The following is a 27,344-nucleotide window of genomic DNA, read 5'->3' on the forward strand; positions in this document are numbered from 1 at the left end:
GCACTGTATGCAGCTCACATTGTTAACGAAACTGGACTGTACTTTCTTCAAATACAGAACTCTGCTGGTGGTTCAGATGTCTTGTGACCCCCCAGTTAATTGACCCCTACAATGTGTTTCCTTTGCATATTCATTTCTGCTTCAAATACATCTTACTGACAAAATATAACGATTTAGTAGAGAATTAAATGGTGATCACAAGACATCTGGACCACCACCCTACACGGTGTTTCCAGTTTGACCACTCCTCTGAAGCGACAATGCAAAGCACGGAATGAGGAAATTCTAAAAGGAGCTGCGGTCGCCGTGTTTCGAGATTGCTGGGTGTCGTTAGTCTAGGCACGGTACATTCATCTTCATCTACATGTACTTTTGAGAGACATTAACAGTGTTTAATGATTAAGTGTTTTATACTCATAGCCACTGGTGAGCCAGCTGGGGTTTCTTCTATAGAAATGTTCAAGTGCCACAAGGCGTATTTGCATGATTTGACAGTCAAGTATCTCTAAAGCTAAGCAACATAACAGCGATATTAATTATTCATCGTTAGGTTCGTGCTCAAGTAGTACCATTTTGACACCAAGTTTGAACGATGCAGCCAAAACAAGTGGCAGCAATGGGGCTGATCTCTGGAATAATCTTGTTTACGTTCATCTCAATGGTAAGTGTGTAATACAGTTTATACCCACTACGAGAAGACGCTTCATACTGAGCTGCTCATAATCTATTTCGTTATCAAACATTGTCTCCCATCATCTTGCCAAGCCTCCGATGACTATTGACATAAAGCCGATGGCAAGTGTCGCTATATCCTTTCTGCTGCCAAAATGGTCTTTTCTCTCTCAACTGCCCGTGACTTTTCTTCGTTGCTTCGCAGACAATGAGAATTGACACTTATTTTGGGCTGCTTTCAATATAAAAAAAACAAATACACGATGTGAGGTCTTTTAATCTCGTTGGCTGCTCCTTCAGTTTCGGATAGCCTGTTTCTTGCCGTTAATGTTTCAGATGTTTAAACTATTTAATAACTAGATATTTATATCGTCACTTGTGTATAATTGCATTACACCTCTCTTTAAAAGTACATATGAATACTCTTAAGATGTCATCCTAACCATTGGGGCTCTGCAACCATCACAATGCAGGGTAAAACATAAATCTTGGGATAACAGAATCTGAATATGTATTTATCCTGGAGGAATCCGATGAGCTATGAAGCTCTTTTTCACAGTTGTCCAGTACCTACAAGGCAGATATCACGATATATAGTTAAATAAAATATCTATGACTGATATAACAAACTCTGTAAAAAAGTAAGACTCGATTTTAAAATCCAAAAAAACCATGATATCACAAACATTAGGATCTCACATTGCTTTTGTATCTCACTGCTACATAGCAGGCTGTCACACACCCTTACAAGAAGCAGCAGCAGCAAAGCCATCGACAATGGAAGCATATGAGTTTGAGCTTGATTTGAAGCTTTCGTGACTGCAGGAATCCATACTCTTTGGCTCTTTCGGTAAAGTCACGTAGGTATAAAATAAAATAAATCACGACGTTTCGATCGCAATACAAGCGGTCGTCCTCAGGCGGAAAAAATATAATCCAGCAGTGGAACTGCTGAACCAGCGAGACAGCTGTTACAACAAGAGGCTAATATGTGGCGATGGGCATGCAAGTGGGGTCTGAGCTGGAAAAGAATTCCACCCCCGGACGCAAGCACGTCAGTTGTGTTAATGGGGGAGATTAGGGAGAGAGTGATTAGGGAGGGAGATTAGCGTGAATGAGCTTCCGTCGCCGCATAAGAGTATCATGTCCGCATATGCACACAGCAGTGTTAATGAGAGATTAGCACCATGAGAGTGCAATCCAAAGGACATGTGAGCATGATAGTGCAATCCAAAGGACATGTGAGCATGAGAGTGCAATCCAAAGGGCATGTGAGCATGAGAGTGCAATCCAAAGGACATGTGAGCATGATAGTGCAATCCAAAGGACAAGGGAGAGATCTTAGAGAGAGGCATAGAGAGTGAGAGACACAGAGAATTGGAAATTACAGCTGACATAGGCAGGTAGGATGGGGACATCACAGTTAAGACTTTACCTGGTTAATAACGCTCTTGAGTCTGTTTACGTGACAACCCTTACTAGTTGGTTGTGTTGGGCAGTGGCAGGTGAACGACACATATTTACGTGATATAACCCAATAAACCTCTACTGTGGTTCACAGGGTAAGTTTTTAATTTCATTATTTTGAATCGCTTATGATTTCAGAATATACAGTGGTACCTCGGAGATCGAACTTAATTCGTTCCAGAAGGCCATTCGAACACCGATTTGTTCGAACACTGAATTAATTTTCCCCATAAGAATTAATGTAAATGACATTAATTGGTTCTAGACACAAGAAATATCTCATTATAAAGCATTTTTACACGAAGTTTACAGTAATTACATGCATAAAATCATAAAAAAACAATAAATAAATGGAATAAATGAATAAATATATGAAATAAATTAACATTGAACTTCACTTTACCTGTCGTAAGGAGAGTTGATGGCTTGAGTGGAAGGTAGTGAGGAGGTGGTGGTGGTGGTATTATTGTTTGGAAGGGGAGTCCCCTTCCATAATAACGTCGGGGAACTGCCCTTCTGGGGTTCTTTCTCTTTTGTGCCTCTTCTCTGCCACTAACTGAGTCACTTGAGCTCTTTCTGACTAATAACGTATCTAAAGAGGTTTGTTTTTGCCTCATATGGTAAAACCTTTGTCTGGACAAGCGTCATGCACGCTGGCCATACGCGTCTCAGCCATACAGGTTCTTTCAAGTTGTGATTGCCCGTTCGACCTCCGAATTTCGTTGGGTTTCCGAGGCAAAAATTTTTCGGAAATATTGTTTGAACACCGATTTGTTCGAGTTCTGGTGCATTCGATCTCCGAGGCTCTACTTTATATGTATTCATCTTTTGCAAAATAGGGCGGTGAAGCTTCCCTCTCCAGCCGACTTGGTTATAAAGGACCTGTGTTCCAAGAGGAGTCGTTAACAGAGGTATTACTGTATTTACTTACCTTAGAAATAATTTTGTGTTACACTTAATTAGATCTGTATAAAATATTAACACGTTGCATAATACATGATACAATGATATATAATTGTTAGCAACATCATCAAATAAACGTGAACATCAATATCAACATGATCATATCTGCAGCATTAACCTTTTTATGCAGAGCCACAGCCCATCATCTGAAGTTAAGCTTTTGTCCAGAAAGTATGAAGGCCCATTGCAATATTTGCCTGGTCAAGACTTGTCAGTGACATGGGCCATGATGCTGGGTACTCTGTAAAAAAAAAGGAACTGCATCATCAGCATAGTTGAGATCAGTAAACAGTTTGTCCCCAGCAACCCTTAATCAATCTTTTATCCTTTTTGTATCTAATAGATTTGCCAAATTCTGAGTAAAGGTTTTGGTTAGCCTCATTTCTCAAGTTTAGAATACTGTGAGAATGGGCCTGCCACTTTCTCTTAGCTAACTGGAACCTCCATCAGCCTGTTTCTTGGGCAGTGTGCTTGACTAATTTTCAGAGGGGGGGCCACTTTCGCCGATAACACATCATCAGTGTGAGGGCCGCCACACATTTGAAACCATTGGGGTTGACAGCAGCACAATGGGGAGTGTTTTCACATTTGTGTAATGTCGGGGGATGCACGTCAGGGGGCGCACTAAAGGCCACTAGGCGCTGCGAGTGGCCCGCGGGCCTTGAAATGAAGCACACTGATGTAGGGCGATCTGGACTGGCTAACCAGCACAGTAGTCGCACCTGCACGTGTCCGAGTCCCAAACCTACCCATCTCCCCTCGGCATCAGGAGAGGGGAATTATGTCATTCCTAAATGTAAACAATGCTCGTATTCTCGATATCAATGTTAACTGTACAGAGCCCAAATAATTATGGGGTTGATGGTCAAGAGTAGGTATTCACAATTAGTATTTTTAAATAATGTTTAAAATAGAAATTTCAAGTCGAATATTTGTATTATTATTTAAGTAATACATTATTTTTTTCGTTTTTCCTTCAGGGCAATAGAACGAAATGAGACTGGAAAATGTAGGCATACAGTATAGACAAGACAGTACAAGCAAGGCAGTACACATACAACAGACAGTACAAACGATACACTGTGCGAAGCAGACGAGGCTTAACAGGCAAGACAAAAATATATTGAATTGATCTTGAATCACGATAATAAGTAGAATCGCAGGGGATATGGAGTAGAGTGAATCGTTACCTGTATTATTGAGTCATTGTTGCTTACACGTAGCTGTGCCCTAACTCTTGTTCTACTTTAATTTTATGTTAAGGTTGAGTATAATGAATGCGAAGATAAAGGACAATACAGAGCAGTGAAAGGGTTTTGCTGCCACCTCTGTCCTGCAGGTAACCAAGCAAAGCAGTAACACATTGTGACTAACAATGCATCCACTGCCCTATGTGGTCAAATGTTAGTTTGTAGAGTGTGTGTTTTTCATGTAGACAATATAAGCGATTGATGATTGTATTTGCAAAGAATACCACATTTAAATTATGACAATGCTTGCAACAGAGCATTAATATAGCTGGGAAGGCCAAAGTTGATCACCATTACCAATGGGCGAGGTTATTTTGAATCAGCTGTTCAGTACTCAGCTGTGTGTTAATGCCCATAGAGAGTATTTGGCTGCTATAAATGTCCGTACGATAAACTATCATTTGTAACCAGGTCGCTTCTGAAAAATAGCTTAGTGGGCCTTACCTAGTAAAAAGCAAAAAAAATCTGACATGCCTTTTTTCTTTGCTCAAATGAAATACCCTGTGACATAATTTACTACAGCAGACCATAGCGTCACATTAAAAGGCAGAAATGGATGTTTTGGATAAACATCAATTAGAAATGCATACAGATTGAATAACGTGTTTGTAGTAAAACGTATTGAGATGTAATATTTAATCAAACACGTTATTTTCGGACCCCATAATTACTTTAACTTGTCCATTTTACAGGAAACATGTGGCTTGATGACTGCTTTTCCGATGGCGACCAATCTTTCTGCACATCTTGTATGCCAGGGAAGAGCTACATGGACATTGCAAACCGTGATCCTCAATGCAAAAAGTGCAGTACCTGCAATATTCTCTGTAAGAGTTCCACATCAGTAGGTCGTATGTGTGTATGTCATCTGAGTGTGGAGATGCATGCATAAAAAGTTAATAAATCACTCTATATTCTTGGTTGTTTTGGTAAAGTCACGTAGAAGGGAAACAATAAAATAATAAAAATTTAAAACAATTAAATTCTCACGACGTTTCGACTGCAACACAAGCAATCATCATCAGGTGTGAAAACCACAGCAAAAATCACTCTATGTTAATTAAAACAACTAAATCGATGAGAAAGTGCGTTGGATCACCTTGCAATTCGGTTGAAAGTGTATTGTGGTGGTAAAACATTGTAATAAGAATATAAAGGTCTGTGAAATCTGAGATTGGTTGAAACCATATTGCTTGATAGGCTGCACCCAAGATTCCATCTGTGAATAGACCATAGATGACAAGGGTCGATTCATGAGAAAGGTGGGCTGAGCAAAAACAATCTGAAGTTATTTCATGGAGTCACAACACTCCAAGTGGGACTCGCTTTACTCCACAATTGGCTGGGGTTGGAGTTTGAAGAAATGTGCAGACAGTGGGCTCTAATCTTGGAGCTGATATTTAATCTCAGCTTGAGCAGGGTGGTATCCATCTTGTTGCTACATATGACCATTATATCACGAAATTCATGAGAAAGGTCCTCCATCTTGAATAGTAAAAAAATATGTCTGTCAAGATATTAAGCTGCTTGAATGAAGAAGACTGATGATGGCACAGGCAGTTGGAGCTGGCACTTTCCGGTTGCACGGCGGGCCAGCATGGCGACAAGATGGCCTGTCGAGTTTTACACCAATTATCTCCAGAAGTTGCAGCAATTGAAAAGACAATACACAAAGTGGAAATGTATCTTAAGTTGGTAATGTAGGATTGTCTAAGAACAGGAAAATTTCGATTTAAAGCTTTCGTGACTGCAATGATTAATCTTCTTTGGTTCTTTCGGTAAAGTCACGTAGAATGAGAATAAAATAATAATATGTCTTAATTAAAAGGAGACATGATGGTTCAATGAGCCACTCTGTCTACAGGAAAGCTACCCATACAGATGCTTACTTGAAACCGAATTCCCACTACCATCCATCCCAGAAGAACTCCCTCATCAAGACTCTATACCATAGAGCCCAATGCATTTCCGACCAGGAACACATTACCAGTGAACTCAAGCACGTACACCAGGCTCTCAGGGCTAATGGTTACTCCGACTACACAATCCGCAAAGCCATCACTCCAGTCATGAAGAAGGATCCTCTTGTGGAGCCACTCAAAACCATCACCTTACCCTACATTGCAGGGGTCACTAAAAAGATCTCCAAAATCCTGAATAAACACAAGATCCAGGTCCGATTCAACACAGTACATAAAATCCGTGATTTAGTTCCATCTGTAAAAGATGCTGTTCCAGACATACAGTACCCGGGCGTTTACAAACTAAAGTGCCTCTGTGGTAGTAGCTACATTGGAGAAACCAAACGACATATCTCGGACTGCATCCGCGAACATAAAGCAGACTTGAAACACGGTAGGACGAACTCCTCTGCCGTGGCAGATCACTGTTATAATTCAGTGGGCTCACATGACATTGACTTCTCCAAGACGGAGGTTCTTTGCAAACCAACCAGCTACCATGAGAGATTAGTTCATGAGGCCATTCACATATACAAGCACAGAGACAATTTCAACCGAGAAGATGGATTCTGGCTTAGTAACCATTGGAAAGATGTTTTAAACCATTTCTGTTCTTAATGAATTGTATTTTACGATGACCTTCAGACCGCAGCTCTTTCCCCAGCATTGACTCTTAATACCTCTCACACCACGGTTAATGGTATGGTTTACAACATGGAGTATAATAGCGCCTCGCAGCTGTCTCTCTCCCCCTCCTCTGTTCCGACCATGGATGAACTCATCCGTCTGAACGGGGCCCGTAGCTATCCGTGGTGCTAAAGTTGAGGGTAAGAATCCACCCATTTTTTTGCCATATAGCATTGTGATATATAACGACTTATTGTTGGTAGCTTAGCTGATTGTAGAATATAGAGTTTATTGATAACATTAAGGTAATTTATATTTTAGTTTTTTATTGGTTCACTATATAGTACTGTGAATAGCTCAGATGTGGTGGCCTTGACTTCAACATAGTCATTTCTGTGGCCAGTCACTAGCTAATCACTCAGTTATTTCAATGCTAAATTCGCCTAGTTATTTCAATGCTAAATTCTCCTGTTTGATTTGTACTAAGTGCCTCGGTGAATGTGTATGCTCTGACTTTAACGTAGCTATTTCTGTGACCAGTTACAAGCTAATCACTCAGCTATTTCAATGCTAAATTCTATGCTAATTCCTTTGTCAAGGGGTGCCTCTGCGGATGTGTATGCTTTAACTTAGCTATTTCAATGCTAAATTCTATGCTAATTCCTTTATCAAGGGGTGCCTCTGCGGATATGTTTGCTTTAACTTTTAACATAGCTATTTCTGTGACCAGTCACAAGCTAATCACTCAGCCATTTCAATGCTAAATTATATGCTAATTCCTTTGTCAAGGCGCTTTGTTTCCTCTCACACAGCTTAAAGGTCGTGATCTGAACGTGGCTCTTTCACTCCTGCGCTGTCCTACCAGACAGTCTCGTCCCTTCACCTGATGAAGGCCGCTTGTGTTGTGGCCGAAACGTCGTGAGAATATTATTGTGTTATTTTATTTTATCAATTTATTATTTTATTCTCATTCTACGTGACTTTACCGAAAGAACCAAAGAACAGGAAAATTATTTAAAAATACGAAAAGCTAAAATTAAACCATTAAAGAAGGATTAACACACGCACAGGAATCTTGAGAGAGAAATCATATACACAGATGATGTCACTGGAAGCCTTATCACTTCCTATTTTAGAGTTGAGATTAATATGTCCTTGTTAGTCACAACTCACCTAAAATGTCCAGAATATCAGTCAATAGGGTCCATGGCAGCATCCACTAAGCCACTATCTCCATTAAAACAATGAAATGCTGGCAGATTACAGGCAATGTCACGCGGATAAATTATTTTTTATCATCTTTTTTTCTTATACACATATCGCCACAGGTGAGACGAGATTAGATAAACTCACCTCATGTCGCCTCGGTTATAATTCCAATAATTGTTTGAGTTGACCTGCGGTGAGGCATGCATTATCGAATGCCATGCTACAGGTAAATGTGACCCACTGTGATTATAATGAACAAAGAATAGCTCCTCTCATCCATACATTCGAATCAGAATCTTAATTTCCACTGAAGGAATCCGATTAGCTTTGAAGTTCCTTTTCACAGATGTCTAGGAGGGGCGGATCAGCAAGTTACAACAAAGATTCGTTTATCAATTACCCTGTTCTCCAAGCCATCAAATATTATACAAGTTCCATCGTATTACCAAATTGTAATGTACACTATGCTAAAGTTATAGCTACTTGGGACATGTTGCCAAGACCAACATTTTGTACATTAAACAAACAGTACAGTATAAATTTCGATTTAAAGCTTTCGTGACTGCAAGGATGCATCTTCTTTGGTTCTTTCGGTAAAGTCACGTAGAATGAGAATAAAATAATAAATTGATAAAATAATATCATTGTGTTATTTTATATTATCAATTTATTATTTTATTCTCATTCTACGTGACTTTACCGAAAGAACCAAAGAAGAAAAGTACAGTACTGCAATTAAACTAAGTTTCCTTTTGTTCTCTGATGTGTAGATGAAGATGTTCAACAGGACTGTACTGTCACTAGTGACACTGCGTGTCAGTGTAAGGATGGATACAGTCGGCCTCATCCTTCACAGCCTTGTGGAGTTACATCAAACACAGGTGAGAAATTTCATATTCGTCTCTATCGCCTCTGATACCAAGATATTCAATTAAGAGCGATTGGCATCAGGAAATGCACAAACTTGCAAATGGTAAAGAATTTACACATCTTGGACGTCATTGAAATCTTGTCAGTCGGGCTGTTTCGAGTATTAAGGTACCAGGCAGAGCTTCGTACTTGCCCCATTATTATGCATTTATTAACTGACATGCCACACACATCGGAGAAATGTATACACATGATATTTCCCTTACTACACATGTGTGAAGTCTCTTCCTTCACCAAGGACCAAACCGTGAATATTTCAGACATTGGCAACTCCATACAAGACCATGGCTACAGCATTCCATTGGAACAATTAGCTAGTAATTGCTGAACCAAATGTCTATTTGCAGCAAGGAAGTCTATAATCAGCCATTGCTAAAATATTTTGGGGGTACTGTTGATCGAAACCAGATCTACCATTGAAGATTGATGAAAAAATGTAACCTTATCGAGAAACTTACAGACACTAGTTGGAGAGCAGATGTGCTTACACTACACATTCATCTTATACCTGTTTTATATTTGCACATCCGAGCTATGCTGGGGCCATGCCATGGCAGCGTGGCATGAGATACTTTTCCACTGCACAAGTTGACCCATGCCATTGTTGTCACATGCAATTCTGGATATCAAAACGACTGTCGATGACGCAGTTATACTGAGTTGTGCTGACTGATTTCACGCTAGTTGTGAATCAGACATGCACACACAAGTATACTTTACACAACACTCTGCGCTCCTCTTTGGGCTAAGAGGTACCACACCAACGAACATCTTAAACATTACAATGAGGATTGTCACCAGCAAAATAAAGTTAACTATTTTACTCTGGCTCTCTGTGCTATAGAACATGTCTCTTATAGATGTCTGCAAACAGCAAATAAATACTCATGATTACAGCTGAATTTAATCAATCCTAACCTGCCCATCTAAAAAGCTCGAGAAATATATTAAACTACTGCTTGAGATCGTGCAAGTCAAAGCCTTTATATTTGAGTTTCAGCACATCAAATAAATGGCGAAAGATTTGTGTGAATACTAGTATGATTAAGAAGCATCGGATTGCTGATCCCTCTAAAAAGAGATTTCATCTTCCTTAAAAACAGTAGTTTACATTAAACCAGAAGAATGTAAATCATGGTAGATCAGCACTACTACTTTCACAAGTACAAATTGAAGACCATGGCATGCAATTGCAGAAACGTCGATCATATAGTGAACCAATGACCTCTAAAAATGCAAAACATGCTTTAAAGAAATCCACTGCCCATCAACTGAAGGCTATTCATAGCTAATTAATTTAGACTAATTAATTTAGAGATTTGTGAGTTGCTATTCATTCAGATACATGAAAGAGAAAGAATGGGAGGACAATTATTCAGAATGACAACAGGTGGAAAAAACTTAGCAATGGTACATTAATCTAGGTGGTACATCAATAGTACATCAACCTAGACAAAGATGTCAAGACAGTTATTTTATAACACGCGACTATCTATTGTGATTAGAATTTCTGAATATTTACTGGATCTGGACAGGACCAGTTCAGATGGCAGTGATGCTTGCCGTGGCTGGTAACAAACTCGCATTGCCAGGGTCATGGGACATTGCGCAAACCACTGCACCACCTTTGCTCCCCCATTCCTATGTCAATCTACTGTGCTTCAAGTATTAAACTGGTTGATTTTCTGATGAAGTGCTCATGCTATGTTTGTCATAATAATGAGCCAGCATAGCCGAGATTGTGGATTGTATACCCCAAGCGCAAATGGTTGCAGGTGGATGGTTTGGAGGTGATCCTCCTTCCAACTTGCGTTTTGCAGTTCAGACAATCCATGCAGTTTCTCAAAAGAGCTCAGCGCGGGTAAAACATTTCGAATATTATGGCTACATAGATATGAATTCAATTACTTAACCGTACAATCTGAAATAATAAAAAAAATCAAGCACAGTGTTTTTCACACTGCAAGGCACCATTCTGAAGATCCCATTGGAGTTAAAATCAGGTTATTCTGTGTTCTTGCACAATTGTAAAAATATGTTTTCGTATTTTTTTGTGGATTGTGTGTAATCGACAAACGAAACCAAAATTCAGACTTAATTTGAAGCTTTCGTGACTGCAGGAATTACTCTTTGTTTTTTTCGGTAAAGTCACTTATAAATAAGAAATAATAAAATAGCATAATAGTGTACGACGTTTCGGTTGCAACACAAGCAGCCATCATCAGGTACAGAAGAGCTAAATTTAGGAGAGAGGGGAAACACATAACCTCAGATGTATATACAGACACCCAAGTAGGGGGAACTGACACAGATACAACAGGGGACACAGAGAGAGAAGCATACCAGACAAACAGGGTTTAGCAAAATTTTTGGAACCATGTAAAGCAACACAGACGGTCGGTCAAAACACAATTAACGCATAGTCCGGTTGACCACGTTATTTCAAAGATTGCTAAATTGAAAGTTAAGTATGAAACTCAAAATACAGACCGCACACACACACACACAGACATCCAAGAAGAGCGAACCAGCACAGAGACAAGCACACAGTAAAGTCGCCTTAAATAGGCAGCGAAGGTAAGGCTGAGAGACAATGGAACAAAATTAGCATGAGGTATGCATGGAGCAGAGTGGGGGGCGGCAGCACACAATGGGACAAATCAGCATGAGGTAGTGGGGATCGACAGCACCCACTCGGAAGCAACAAGGCCCATACACAGGCAGAGACAGCACAGAGACACAAATCCAAGCCAAGACACAAAGTGCGCAATAAGTTCAACATATGTGGATCATGGGTGTTATATTATAAAACCGTACTATGCTGGTTAGTGGGGGGTTGCTGAAGAGGGGTTGCATAGATTCAAAGTACAACAACAAATCTTGCTACCATGTCTCTTGTTTCCCACCACAGCATGTTAAAAATAATATATACTTTGATCCATCAGGCTTGCTTGTGCATATGTACTTCATGAAGCAGATCACTACAGCAAAGCTAATGTAGTGTGGAACTGACCAGTTATAACAATGTTTGTGGATAGCTCTTGCCTACAACATCTAGCTGTCTGGCATTTGTTTAATTGGCCACACTGCTGATGAGACTACAATTATAAACCATCCCCCAAGTTTGCTACTTAAATACATGTTACTAGACAACATTGCTCCCAAATTTAAATTTGTTGATGCACTGATATAAAAGCATAGGCACTGGTGTCGATGTAACATTATTTCAGAGGGTGTTATGCAATAGCCTTGGCATTTAATTGTATATGTCAATATATATGCTGAATGTTTATCCTCTGCCTTTTGCTGCCTGCAGAAAAAAACATTGCAATTCCTGCTGGAATTGGGACCTTCATGCTTCTGGTGGTGGTGGTGGCCTTATTGATTTATCGGAAGAAGAAATGCTTATACCCCTTTGGTAAGAAACATTACAGCATTTTACGTAATTTTCATTGTTTAATAATGAGACGAATTCTTCCACGAGTGACCCAGCTGTGATTCATGAGACAACAAATCAGGGCTGTAGATTAATTGGAAGACTTCCCAGTGCACATCACAAAAACTTGAAGGGAAATGGGCAATGTCCAAGATAAGACTAAGCAGTAATCCTGCTTATTACAATGTTATTGAGCAGCATTTGAATCATGCAAAATATTCACTTAAGATTCTAGTCAACAATTACACTGTATAACATTTTTATTCCCCTTGGTATTAAGTGTTATTTCCAAATTGCTTATGCCTCCATACACTTTGCTTTTGTGACCAGGACAGTGATATTTTGAAATTTTCCAGAACATTATTGATAGATTCAGTGCTGAGTAAACTTGGAGTAACTTTTAGAACATTCTAGAACTTTCCAGTAATATAAATAGAAGCCTTGAGACCACTAGTTCAGTTTAGTTCCAGTGGCCTAAGTGAATACATATCTGCATTTTTCTGAGATGGCATCAAGAGGCTGCAAGAATCCAGCAGACGCATTTTGCTATGTCTGCGGCCAATTTATCAAGACAAGAGCAAAAAAGTGCTCTGTGGAAGCATCTGCTAAGATGTGTGAGGCCTACAAGGCATATTTTGGCATGCCTGTTGGGGATCAAGACAAACCCTGGGCACCTCATTTCACCTGCGAGCAATACAAAAAAACTCTGGAAGATAAGATGGACAATTATTGCTCGGAAATTTAAGTTATTACATTTGTTATTTTTTTTATAAATTGTAAAAAAATTATAATGTTTTACAGTTTTCGATTTTATTGAAAAAATATATCATATATGAAAAATGTTGTGAGAATCTCTTACACATTAGTCACGCGTAAAATCCACTGACCACTCAAGCAACTGCTACTTCTGCATAGTGGACCCTTCCAAATATCCGGACCTTCCTTCATCCATCGCCCCGGTTCCACACTGCCATGAGCTCCCCGTACCCACTCCTCCGGACAGAGAGCAGCGGTCTTGAGAACAGAGCAGCAAGTAAGAGAGCGAGGTAGATGTTGTAGATCCAGATGACAATTTCAGAGGTGGAGCTGAGGAGAGAAACCCATACTACCCCAACGAAAGATACCTCAACGACTTGATCAGAGATCTTGGTCTCACCAAGTCCAATGCCGACCTTTTGACGTCTAGGCTCAAGCAGTGGAACTTGTTGGATGAAAGTGTGCAAGTCGCAGAACAACGTCAAGTGGGAGCCACTGATGGACCCCCGGAAGGTGCTGATGCCACCACTGCACATCAAATTGGGCCTTATGAAACAATTTGTCAGAGCTGTAGATAAGGAGTTGGCAGCCTTCAAGTACCTTCAAGACTTCTTCCCTAAGCTGTATGAGGCAAAGGTCAAAGCCGGTATCTTCGTAGGACCACAAATAAAGAAGATCCTGGAGTGCAATGAATTCCCCAAGAAGCTCACTAGTAAGGAGAAAGCGGCTTGGAACAGCTTTGTCGTAGTGGTTCGTGGCTTGCTGGGCAATTACAAGGTCGAAAACTATGTGGAGCTGGTTTAGACTCTGGTGAAGAACTACGGCACAATGGGCTGTAGGATGTCCCTCAAAGTCCATATCCTTGATGCTCATCTTGTTAAATATAAGGAGAACATGGGAGCGTACTCGGAGGAGCAAGTTGAGCACTTCCACCAGGATATACTTGACTTTGAATCCCGCTAACAAGGACAGTATAATGAGAACATGATGGGAGACTTAATTTGTAGGCTGATTCGTGAAAGTTATTTACAGTATAATCATGAATCTCGAAAAACTACTCTCTTCTAAATATTTTGTAGTAATTGTTGTCTTGCTTTACTATAAATACATGTAATTTTGATTCATATGTTGTTTTTTTCTGACTTTATGTGAACAAAAATACACATTAGCCCGTATTCTCATTGAAAATAGGTACATTTCTAAATATCACTGTCCTGGTCACAAAAGCAAAGTTTGTGCGGAATAATAGGCATTTTCTATACTTTTTAGGCATCAGCAATTACGAAATAACACTTACTACCCAGGAACAAAAATTGTCTTACATAGTGTTATGAATGGGATGCATCTCCACATAGACACCACTATGTTCGTATAATAATTATATGGTGTTGATTTGTTTCAATGTTTCCTTGTTCATGCTTCACAAGACTCTTCAACATAACTAACTTCAACAAAATGTCACCAGACTTCCACCTAAATATTTCAAAAACACAAAATATCACGCAACTATACATGTGTAGTGTCTTAAAAAAATACTCACATCGACACGTTGTAAAAAGTCCCTTGCTTACACTTTATTCACCTGTTTTTGCGCCAGTTATTGGCACTCCTATAACTATCTGTACGGTCACATATACTTAACTTCTCCCCGCTCTCTTATTTATTCTGCACGTTACTTATCCTGCACTCAGCAGCTCTGCTCTCAGCGACTCCGCACACAGTGACGTCGCACTCAGCGACTCTGTACACAGTGACTTCGCACTCAGCGACTCTGCACACACCGTCTTCGCACTCAATGACTCCGCACACAGCGTCTTCGAACTCAGCGACTCTGCACACAGTAGCTCCACAGTCAACGACTCTGCACACAGCAACTTCGCATCTCCACCGCTGCCCTCACCTATGCTCCCTCAGACCTGCTCACCCGTCTGTCCCGGGCAGGGGGTTCAGCCAACACCCGCCTGGCGACGGCGTGAAGGTTAAGGTCCCATTGATGGCTAGAGCGGCAGTGGCGAGATGTCTTCACTCTTGGTTCCCGGCAACAACTCCCCTCGTTCACAAACACTCCCGCTTACAGTATATCCCCCTGCTCATCCCGAGTCCTCACGTGCTTACACTTTAGCTGCCGCCAGGCCGGCGCCAATTATCCCATTAATCTCTTATCATCACCCCCCATATCCCATCTCCTAGGTGTCAACCTCCGGTCACAGTGTAGCATCTGTTCGACCTCGGTTGCACCCGCTTCTCCCCTTAATTACTGGCGGTTTGTCTGTGCAAACCTCATTCTGCAAAGCACACACCTGTTTGCCCTCCGTTGCATCCGCTTAACTGCGTGCACCGCATATTTCTCTCCTCTACATATGCTTTACGGCAACACCCAAATTACCTATTCAATAGGACCTTCAGAACCTTACAAAGTATAGATTAAGATCCTGGAACCCAATTTGAGATCGAGCATAAGCTCTCAAAGTGCCCTCATTCAACTTTGAGTCCCGGGAGTGAGTAACCTGCAACACTGCCGAAGTTCTTAACTAGCATGGAATCACTGAGTCCACAGAAGAAACTACCAATTACAATTTGCCCTGCAAAAAATTGTCTGTATTTAATTGAATCGGAACATCATATGGCAGATGTAGCTATATTATGCACTGAAAATTTAAGAATAGCACGCAGTGTGATAGCAGACACAAATCTCAAACCTTGGAGCACATAGTCTGGCACTACCTGCTTTTAAAATACACTTGTAGGATTTCAGATAATCATCAGGCTATTCCTGCAACCGTTCACTGGTTCAGCAACCTCGACATAAATTTATCTTCCACCCGTACAATGCTACTCTACAATGTAATGTACATTGATACTGTGATCCAAGTGTTGGGTCGTAGAACCACGTGGAGACGAGGAATGCTGTAAGGGCTGTTGCCGTTTATTAACACTGTTACATTTGTAATAAACGACTTCTATGATGACTCTGGATTGGTGGCTTTTATTTAACAGAATGTCTGCACAGCTCTGCTCTCTCCATCCGGATGGCTTCCCTCTCTCTCTCTACTGCCGTGACGCGCACTCTCCCTCTTCCACCATCGTGGCGTGTGGCGTGTCTCTCTCTCTCTCTCCACGCTCGCCGCTGGCTGGCGGCGCATTGAGAGGAGAGAAGGCTTCACTGGCAGAGCCCGCCACGTGGCCGGTGGCGAGTAGAGGTAGGCGATGATGCAGTCCGGACTCCAGGCTCCCCACCTGACCAAGATTCCACTCACTGTCTCTCCTTATATTGCTCTCGGCGGAGCTAAGCTCCGCCTCAAGCCATGCCCCCTCGTGGAACCTTCCCGATGGTTCCTGTACAAACCCACAAGCTCCGCCCTTTGGCCCAGATGGAACCCATCCTTCTGATCGGATATTAGTTACCCAGCAGTGACTATGCAATTAACCCTCGTCGTTCCTTAGATGGCGCTCTCTCATTACACATTCAACACTATAAACTCACACCAGAGGTAGGTGCTCTCTAATTTGGTCCTTATCCCGGACCCCCGAACACTATCTTGTCCTTCCCTCGGCTATCCTTTTGGGGCTCTCTCACTCGTCTGGCGAGAGCGGGGGTTCATTCAACATCGCCTGGCGCCGAGGAGAGAGAAACCCTCCTTCTCAGCCGATCCTTACTGAATACTCGGAGCCTTACACTCGGCTATTCCCTTGGCTCTCCCACCCATCTGCCTGGGACGGGGGTTTAGCCAACACCGCCCGGCGATGAAGAGGGAGAGACCTCTTGCAGCCGATCCTTGCCCTGGCTCCCCACAACGACTACGCCTTCGTCATGGGGTCCCCCTTAAGTACCCCTTTGGTGGCTCCTCCCCCTAGCTCGGACCCACCTTTGTTCCCGAAGGTACCTCTTACACCACCCGTGACATGACGTCATCTTTGACTAACAACCCGCTTCACACTTCCCTCTGTTCGCCCCCTTATCGCTGCTCACAATACTCCTCTGCATCACCCCTCCCCATAAAAAAAATCAGCCGTCCCGGCTGCTAACTATACTGAACCCAACACATATCGGGGTCAATAGCAAACAGCCAGAAACATCAACAAGAACAATTCTAACAATAATAACAATGTCAATGGAGGTGCGAAGGCAGGGCCGTCTGTGGGGGAACATCAAGGGTGTTTAAGGCAGAACGGCAAGTGCAAGGAAGGCTTCCATCCCTCGGTCCAAGGTGCCGACCACGTCAGTGATGGCTGGCGTCTGATGACAACGGGCCCAAAGGCCCAGAGGTGCTCAGCGGAAAAGAGCACCTCTGGACTGTGTATGTGCCACCGGTCCGCTCCCACAGGTAGCATCCGATTTGTGAGCGGGCGGTGCGTTCTCTGATGTTGGTTTCACTCCCAACGGGGAAGCAGGCCACTCCTCGGAAACTACTCGGAGGGGTTCTGTGGGTGGACAGACGGAAAGCTTATGCTGCCCAGCATCCCGGCCAGGATGGCCAGGTTTGTCGGACGCATCAGGCACCGGCCGCTCCGGAATTGGGATTAATCTACAGGACAGGGCAATACATATCTCTTCAACCTAGATGGATGAACAATCCATTTGCACGTGCATCGGGGGTTCGGTCTCCCTCCCATACATCAAATAAAAGGGTGAAAAACCCATTGAGGCATGAAGGGCCAACCTATACGCGGCGAGGATGCCCGGAATAAACAGGTCCCATTCTGACTGGGTCGCGTTCACTTGGTGGTACAGCATGGACGTGAGGGTACGATTTAAACGCTCCCCCATCCCATCGGTTTGAGGGTGGTAGGGCGAGGTACGGATTTTCTTTGTACCGAGGAGGTCACAGACCTCCCTGAGCAGTCGAGAAGAAAAATTCCGACCCTGGTCGGTCAGAAGTTGCTCAGGTGCACCCTTATATTAAACGTTGCCGTGCAAAAAGCCATCGGTGATTGACGAGGCCAACTGATCTTGTAAGGGCCACACCATAAGCCAGCGTTGAGGTATTTGACCCCGACCAACAGAAACTTGTGGCCTCGTTGAGAAGTTGGGAATGGGCCTAAAATGTCAAGGGCCACAAGTTCGTTGACGCGAGAAACCTGTATGGACTGCAGCGGGGGCCGATCATGCACAGCCGGTGGCTTCTGAAGTGTGCAATCCTGGCAGCCTTTAATAAATAGTGTCACGTCGCTTTCCATGCCCGGCCAGTAGTAGGTCCTGCTTAACAGTCAAGAAGGTTTTGTGGGTCCCTTGGTGCATCAATTTCTCATGAATTACACGAGTCAGTTTCCCTTGGAGGACTGTGGGCACCACAACACAGTATCTCTCTAGCTTCGAGTTCCAACGCATAAGGAGGCAGTCATACAGGGCAACGGGCGCGTTGGTTGTCGTGGTATAGTAATGGTTGCCAGATTTAACCCTGCGCTGAAAATTCAACAGACGTATCCTCAATCTGAAGGCGAGACCATTCATCGCGAGGTAGACCTAGGCCACAATTCGTGGCCAGCGCCACACCTCGAAGAGGAGCCGTGTCGGCCATCGCCACCAACTGTGGCATGGAGTCAACTGGAGCCCTGCAACGACTCGAGCCAGTCATGCATGTACACCTACTGTCTTGTGGCAACCTAGATAAGGTGTTCGCATTTCCGTGCTGTGCCCCCTTCCTGTGAATGATGTCAAACGCATACTCCTGCAGCACCTCAAGCCAGCGACAGCTAACCTGAGGGTTGATCTATGCGCAAGGAACATTGTAAGGCAGCATGGTCCGTCCGTACGGTGAACTGCCTGCCATACAAGTAGGGCCTATACAACTGGATGAAGTACACTGGCAAGCATCTCCCTGTGGGTCACACAATAACGTTGTTCCACGGAGGACAACACGCGACTGCATATGCCACAACTCTTTCGGCGCCGTCGACCACCTGGGAAAGTATAGCCCCTATGCCCATGTCGCTGGCATCAGTGTCTAGGACAGAGGGCAGGGAGAAGTCGGGATAATCCAGGGGGGGGGGGGGGGGGAGCGCATCAGCCAGGGAATCCCAAGGCGCGATGAACGCTTCCTCCTCTTTGCCCCAATGGAATTTTTGGCCTTTAGCAAACAGCGCGTGGCCTGGCTTCGTGATAATTGCAAAATCCTGTACAAAGCGACGGTAATATGAGGCAAAGCCCACAAAACTGCAAACCTCTGCGACAGATGTGGGGGTCGGCCACGCATGGACACAAGCAGTTTTCTCTGGATCTGTAGTGACTCCTGACATGCTAACCATATGGCCCAAATACTTTACGGAAGACTGCAGCAAATTACACTTTTGTGGTTTGAATTGAAGGGTAGCAGCACACACTTTGACGAAGACCGATTCTAGACGCTGCAAATGTTCGTCAAACGTGCGGCTGAAAACGATAATGTCGTCCAGATATATCAGACCGGAGTCCCACTGTAATCCCACCAAGACCATCTCCATGAGGCGTTGGAGAGTAGTTGCGGCCAAGTGGAGGCCCATAGGAAGTTGATTGAATTGGAACAGCCCCTAGGGTGTGCTGAACGTTGTTTTCAGTTTGGCGTCCTCGTCCAATGTCAACTGCCAGAAGCCCGAAAGCAAATCTAGAGTCGAAAAGAACCACGCACCTGAGAGGGCGTCAAGCGAATCGTCCATGCGGGGAAGCGGGTAGGCATCTGCTACCAAAATTTTATTTAATTTATGGAAATCAACGCAGAATTGGAGACCCTCATCCCGTTTTCTGACCAACACTATGGGGGCTCACCAAGGGCTATTAGAGGGAGAGGTGATGTCTGCCACCAACATCTCATCAATCACAAAGCGGACATGATATTTCTCTCTGGGGCTAAGGCGATGGGAGTTCAACTGAATAGGGGGGGAATTTCCCGTGTAAATGTGATGGGACAGAAGGGACGTGCGTCCGATATTGAATTTACTATGGCTAAAAACATCGCTAAATAATTCAATAAACGCCCAAAGCTGCTGTCGCTCTTCGGTGGATAAGAGCTAATTTTCCTGGCAAAGCCTGGAGTCGTTCGAATTGTCCTCCTCGACTACGCCTGCCACCAACCCATCAGCTGGCGTGGCATCTACTGCTGACTGAGCATGGATCACATGCGCCAAAACGGTACTGGCCTGCATAACTACGTGCGAACGACCTCCGTTCAAAACCTGCAAAAAGGGTTCCTGGTCCTTCGACACGACCGTCAGGGCACCCACCATAGAGGAAGTCCGCGAAAAGTAATTAGAGGGAGTTAAAAGAACTCCCGCCTCAGGCCTTTGCAATTGCAGGGGTTTGCGCAATCTCAGGGGTACCAACATTTGGGAACCAGGTGGAATCTTTATGGAATCTCTAGCCAAAGCCGTACACTGGCGGCAAGAGTCAACAAGGTAGGGGAGTGTAAAAAGTTAAATTGACGGCCCGATGGCAACTCCTACAACCTTGGTCGATTAGTATTTTGGGGGGCATTCTGTCCAAGAAATCCGTGCCTAAGAGGCATTGCACGGCCAACGTCTTTGAGACCAGGACAGGGCCTTCCAATTCAATGTCGCCAATTCTAATCAAGCCGATAATGTGACCCAATATTCCCAAACTGCCTCGACTTGTGGCAACGCAAGCCCCTTTTACAAGACTCAGCTTACCAACACTATGTGGCAAAAGGCCAAACATCATTTCGGATATAATGGTGGCTGAAACACCCGTATCCACCAAAATATGAACCTCTACTCCCTCAATTGTCCAACGACCGCGGAGGAACCTGCTGCGGCTGCCACAATCCGATGCGTGAGCGCATCCCACTGGTGTACTGCCTTTGGCCACCCAGCGACCGACAGCGAGCGCACATCTGGAGGATGATGAATGCTAGTGGTGCCCCGGTGAATCTGAACCTGATCCCCGCAAGATGTGTGAGGTGAGGGGAGTGGCCGAGTGGCTGATGTGCCATGACTCACCTGTTGCTTTTATGATGACGCTGATGTGGAGGCGGAGAGCATTGAGGTCCCGCCGAAGGCTCCAGGGGTGTTGCGGCAGCCCATGGCAATGTGGCCGGGCTGGCCACAGCGGATGCACTTGGTGGGTCTGGCCCCCGTGAGAGAGGAGCCCTCGCTCGCCACCGCTGCTCCGGCCGACACTCACCAGCACCCCTGCAGCGCTGGTCGCGTGCAGTGAAGGCGGCGAGACGATCACCTTTGTGTGGCGTGATGACCTCCACTGGACCCAGGTCCCCAGCACACGCTGCCACACTGGGCCACTGCCGCAGGCCAAGGTGGGCCTGGATACCTTGCGCCACCTTAAGAGAAGAAATGTCCGCTTCCTCCATAATGGCCAAGACGACGCCGAGCTCCCGTACAAGGGAGAGCAGCCGCTCCAAAGCCAGGGAGTTGAGCGCCACCTGGTCCATGTTGGGATAGGCTGCCCAACCCAGTGCCAGCAAGGTGCTACGCAAGGTGAGAGGTGTCTCGGCCTCGCCTCCGCAGCAAGAACTTCCAGCGAGCGCTTGAGGGCGGCTCAAAAATTGCGGCCACTTGAGCGTACGCCAGAGGGAGCGTCGCCCTATATGAAGCCGGAATTGAATTGAAGGCGGCCAAGGAATCGTCATCTAATGCCGTCGGAAGTACCTCGAGTGCCTCGTCCATAGGCCATCCGACCAAGGCGTAAGCCGCTTTGAACCGGCTCTGGAAAGACGTCCAATCACCCCCAGCTTCGGTGAATGGGCGAACAAGAGGCAGGCGCCGAAGTTTGAAGGAGCTGGAGTTGACGACTGGTGTGGGCGCTCCACAAGCAGCACTCGGCGGCATCGCTGCGGTAGAGTCAATGGCGCCCGGTTGCTGCATCGCACTTAAAATGGCGCCCGGTTGCTGCGTCACACGTAAAATGGCGCCCGGTAGCTGTGTCACACTCGAGGGCAAAATGGCACCCGGTTGCTGCGTCGCACCCGTTGAAAAGTTGGCGCCAAATTCAAATGTGGCGGGCGAAGAAGTGCGTGAAGCGCCCGTTCCCGCTCAAACACTGCGATGGGCACGCACGGCCAGGGTATCATCACCCGATGTAACCCAGGCTGAGCTGACACTCTCTCACTTCCTCAAGTAGGAGCCCGCAACGCACGCTGCGCATGGTGCCATCGTGCTAGCCAGCGCTCTCCCAAAACACCACTAGGGTCGGTACTGCACCCCGTGTCCGGGGTGTGCACGATGACGGTGCATCTTCCGCCGTGGCCTCGCAGGCCCGGCACCGCGTAGTGACATTCCCAGTCACTACACAAGTAATGCACTGTTTAACTGCATGACTATAAGGTCATCATAAGTCGATGGGGAAAACCTGTGAGCAGATAACAGTTACTGTTATTTTCCTGTACACAAATGTCTGGATGTACAAGAACAATGTGCATGCATAATGTACAGTGCCATATCAATAATCCAACCAGTAATGGATACCCATTGTAATTTATATGCATTTCTTAACCCCCCCGCCCCCCCCCCCCCATGGACTTCGCACATGCGTTGCTCACAAGTGATGGCTTTACATCTATCCCTCTAGTTTTGTTTACCAAACTAACCTTACTAATTGGCTGTGTCGGGTGGTGGTGGGCTTAACAGCACATTTATATTTACGCGATCTAATCCAAAAAAGATATCGGAAAAAATATGTTTTAGTCGCAATACTTGGTTGCTAATAATAACTTGCATCATGCACAACAGATTCATTAATGTAAAACAAAATAATTACTGTCCAGTTGATTCAGTAGGTATATATTAACTGATAACACTATCCTATAAAATCACACCTGTACCGGCACTATGATCACGTGCCTTGCAATATTTTTAACTCCACGTGTTGTAGTTTACTTCCGAACCGAGCAGGTTCACTTTTAGACACACTCCCATAATACCATAGTCATAACAGCAGAACTCATACATTGTGCTCCCAGGATCATTAGCAATGCTTTCAGTAGATGCTACTGAGTGGACATGTGTCACGTCTTCTTGTACAGGAACAGGTGATTCTGGCAAAGGGACGGAGACTGTGCCTCTTCTTAGTGTGAAAGTGCCCAAGGATGTCCTTGAGGTAAGTCAAGCAGCATATGCTGGGCCCTGGCTCCCATGACATTGCATCACAGGAACTCATGTACTTTTCGATTTAAAGCTTTCGTGACTGCAAGGATTCATCTTCTTTGGTTCTTTCGGTAAAGTCACGTAGAATGAGAATAAAATAATAATAAAATAAAACAATAAAATTCTCACAACACAAGTGGACTTCTCTGTCGTCCCGACAGGTCTGTTCCTTTCACCTGAAGAAGGCCACTTGTGTTGTGGCCGAAACGTCGTGAGGATTTTATTTATTTATTTATATTTTTTTCCCCTTTTTTCTCATTCTACGTGACTTTACCGAAAGAACCAAAGAAGATTAACTCATGTACTCTCGTGGAGTCTTCCACTGTCTAATTGTGAATGTAGACTCTCCCAAAACTATCTTATCCCTACTTCTGGTGTGATGGTGTGGGTTGTGGTTTGTGGTGGTGATTGGGTAGGGTGTTACAATGGTCAGCCTAAGCTGGCCAAAGTATTTCCCATCATGTTTTTCAAGACTTCCCTGGGACTCTCTGTTGTCTGAATGTTGCCCTATTGTATTTGTGGTGCTCACTGTCATGTTCTTCTGCCATGGATCTTTTGTATAATTTTCATCTATTTTTCTTACTCTGTATTTTGCTCTATTTTCACTGTTTTGTATTTCACTGTATTTTAAGTTGCTTTGAGATGCTGTGGAATTGAAGCTATGAATACAGATCATCCTCATCAAATAGCACAATAGCAATTTATTGCCAATCGCAATATATTTTCCATTGTCTTAATAAAATACATTTACTCATACAATAAAAGTAATTGGCATGATCTATTTACAATCGATTGACCAAAAACTGTCACACATTTCAATCGCAGCTATAGCTGGAATGATTAATCAATTAAATTGATCCATTAACTGTAATTTGTAATTGACTACTTTTTTGTGGTCAATTGCTTTGGCCATTAAAAAATAGCAGCTGCTCCACTTACTGCCTCCCGAAGATAGAAACCCAGTATACATTCAATGCTGAGCCAACGTTGGCATGTGGATGGACCGTTAGACGAATGTTCTATGCTTACTGTAAATTTCCATACAAGCTCCACTCTGTGATGTGGCTAATGATGCAATGTACTTCACTAAGCTCCTACGTCACCTCCCATCCAACAGAAATTATGGGACCAGAGGTGAGATGTGTGTTTTCCAACTTTTATTTGCGTAAGCCAATTCACATAATCAATCCATAACTGGCAGAGTACTCCAAACAAATTTAATATATTCCATGAAATAACTGGATATCTTAGCTCTAATCAGAACCACTATAAGTATGCATCATGCTGTAGATACATACGTTCATAGAGTATTGGCACTGGAGAACTGAAAATGGTCAAAGGAAGATGTTTAGTAAGCAGTGAAACTGTAAAATAATACCTTTGGAAAGTCAGTTGTCATCTTTATAACAATTGGGATCCTGCAAAAATAAAGCTCAATGCCTTGGTAGTCTTAAACTATGAGAGAAAATTCCAGATTACAATGGCAGGGCCATTGATCCCTTTGCAGAAATGTAAGTCTTTCAATAATATGCACCCAATATGTAACACTCTATTTTAGCAAATCTGGAGGAATGATGTTAAATAATGTAAGAGTAAAATCTACAACCTTCTTAATACCATTAAACACTTCCCATTGTGGCTTCTTTCCCGTGTGGACAGGAACCACTAATGCTCATCGAGAAGAGAATGAAGTCCAGTAATGCTGAGGTTTGGCGGCAGTTCCATGAGTTGCTGCCAGAAGTGTATAAATCCATCTCTGAAAACACCTTCTATTTCTTGTACGAGATGGATAAAAAATACAACATTCACGTAAGCGTGTACTGGAAGGTGTATGAAATTACTGACATCTCAGCACGTGCAATCTTTATACTCAATTATTTTATTGGTGAGCGTGAAGAGATGTGCCAGGGGCTCCTGGAGGTGATCCGTGCAGGACAGAACAAGCAAACGCAGCTGCAGACCCTGCTTGACTCTGCCGGTATGTGGGATCTGATGATTAACTGGGCCTCACTCTGAAACTTTTCTTAGTTAATCATGGATGTCACTACTAAAGGCAGAGATGTTGCCGCTAGGTATCGTTTAAGTATGCATTACAGCTAAAATAAGTATAAAATAGTTTTTAATCTAATAATTGGGGCAATTGTATTGTAAAGTATAAACATTAAGTAATTGTTTAAATTGCAATAATTTAACAATATGATCCATGCTTCCGTCTCATTTTTTTTTACTGAAAACTAGGCGTTTTATATCTTGGATTGATAAACTGAACTCTGGTTGTGAATGTCTGTTGACATGTTTCACTGGCTTCTTTGCAGTTAAATGCTCTCCAACTCTTAATCGAAACACGGCACATCAAAAACTTAACATCTCAAATGATGGCAAGACAGCGGTATGGCTCAAGAGCCCTCCAAAAAAACCTGATCATCCAGATCGATTCAAATACTGGTCACAGGTGCTGTCATCTGAGAGTTTCTCTGAAGGATGCCACTTCTGGGTGGTGAATGTGGGGGACGTGGAAAACCTTCGTGTTGGTGTCTCTTACAAGAGTATTCTACGTAAAGAACAAGACAGTGCATGCCTGATGGGATTTAACAGCAGGTCCTGGTGTTTATGGAAACACGAGAACAAATACAAGGCCTGGCACGACCAGCATAGCACGGAGCTCGAAGTGGGTGAACATCCTCGCAGAATCGGTGTTGGCTTGGACTATGATAAACGGGTTCTGTTATTTTTCAATGCTGACAACAATGAGCATCTGCACACATTTTATGCTCACTTCTCTGAACCTCTGCATGTTGCTCTATGGGTGTGGTCTGGGGTCCTCACTATTGAGCCTGTTAACAGCGATTAAAATGGATATAGGTTTCATAATTTATCTGTGGAAAATAATAAACAGGATCAAATTGCCAAGCAGCTCCTCTTAGTTATTTAACATGGATATCACAGATAATATTGTTTTATCTACCACATGCACTGATAACCTTTATCTAAAAAAATGAAGCTAAGAAAAGATGTTACATTAAAGATACATCTCAAAACGTAGTTATTCCGTCTTCAGATGTTTCAACTCCAAATATTTGTTTCCAATTATCTGACACCCATGTAACCATAATGGACAAGCTGAGCCTTGCCAGCCAGTTAAATTTGCATTAAAGGAAGGGGTACTGTTTGAAATTTCCGAATGGCACACTGTTCCCTTGCTTTGGACTGTAATTGGTCTGCAGCACAGTCCATGGCTTTCCGCATATATGTGGATATCACCGATAATATAAAAGTTTTTCACCCATCTGCTGGTCCACCCACCCTCTTATAATCAGCAAAATTGCAGATAATAGAAGCTGCCAATTTGAAGGCAGGAATGACAAATAGGTCTAACTGCATAGATAAGACAGTTACAAATAACAATAGTTGTACTGTATTTCCACATTGTGCAAATCAGTTGCACTGCACACCCACACATCAGTGCCATGGTGCCACTCTACACAAAAAAACAAACTGGATTGCCGTACAAAAACTGGAGGAAGGGCCTTTACTATTGATGCCCCCAGAGTCTGGAATGCTATTTCCAATAAACTGCAACTTGAATCGCTACCAATGAGATCTTCTCTCAAAACTGCTCTAGAGGAGTTGTACACCCCTAGCTGCCACTGCTATTCATTGGCATACAATAAAATAAAATGTTTCGCTCCGGATGACGCTGCAAAGCATTTCCTGTATTTTGATTTAGCATGCTGATCTTAAAGGTGCATTGAAAAATTTGATACTCCGACCGATGCTTCTGTTGTTGTGGAGTAATTCATGCAGCCAGCTATGGTTCTAGGGCAGTGGTTCTTAACCTTGTTGGAGGTACCGAACCCCACCAGTTTCATATGCGCATTCACCGAACCCCTCTTTAGTGAAAAATAAAATGTGATTTTTTTCAAATTCAAGACATAGATATGTTTTTTACTGGTACACAAAATGAGCCGTGCATGAACATTACCT

The 27,344-nt window shown here is 43.5% G+C and overlaps 1 protein-coding gene across 1 annotated transcript; it reads left to right on the forward strand.

Annotated features, from left to right (window-relative positions):
* Positions 1-240: 240 nt before the first annotated feature.
* On the forward strand, positions 241-26,270 carry LOC142917791 (uncharacterized). Its single transcript, XM_076062185.1, has 9 exons — positions 241-661; positions 2,979-3,050; positions 4,366-4,441; positions 5,045-5,179; positions 8,920-9,030; positions 12,396-12,497; positions 23,240-23,313; positions 25,020-25,338; positions 25,676-26,270. Exons 1-9 carry the CDS (start codon positions 593-595, stop codon positions 26,209-26,211), a joined length of 1,494 nt encoding a protein of 497 aa, XP_075918300.1. The 5' UTR covers positions 241-592; the 3' UTR covers positions 26,212-26,270.
* The last annotated feature ends 1,074 nt before the right edge of the window (positions 26,271-27,344 follow it).

Source organism: Petromyzon marinus, chromosome 1 (assembly GCF_048934315.1).
Source record: "Petromyzon marinus isolate PM22_M1 ecotype Great Lakes invasive population chromosome 1, UKy_Petmar_22M1.pri1.0, whole genome shotgun sequence".
Taxonomy (NCBI): Eukaryota; Metazoa; Chordata; class Hyperoartia; order Petromyzontiformes; family Petromyzontidae; genus Petromyzon; species Petromyzon marinus.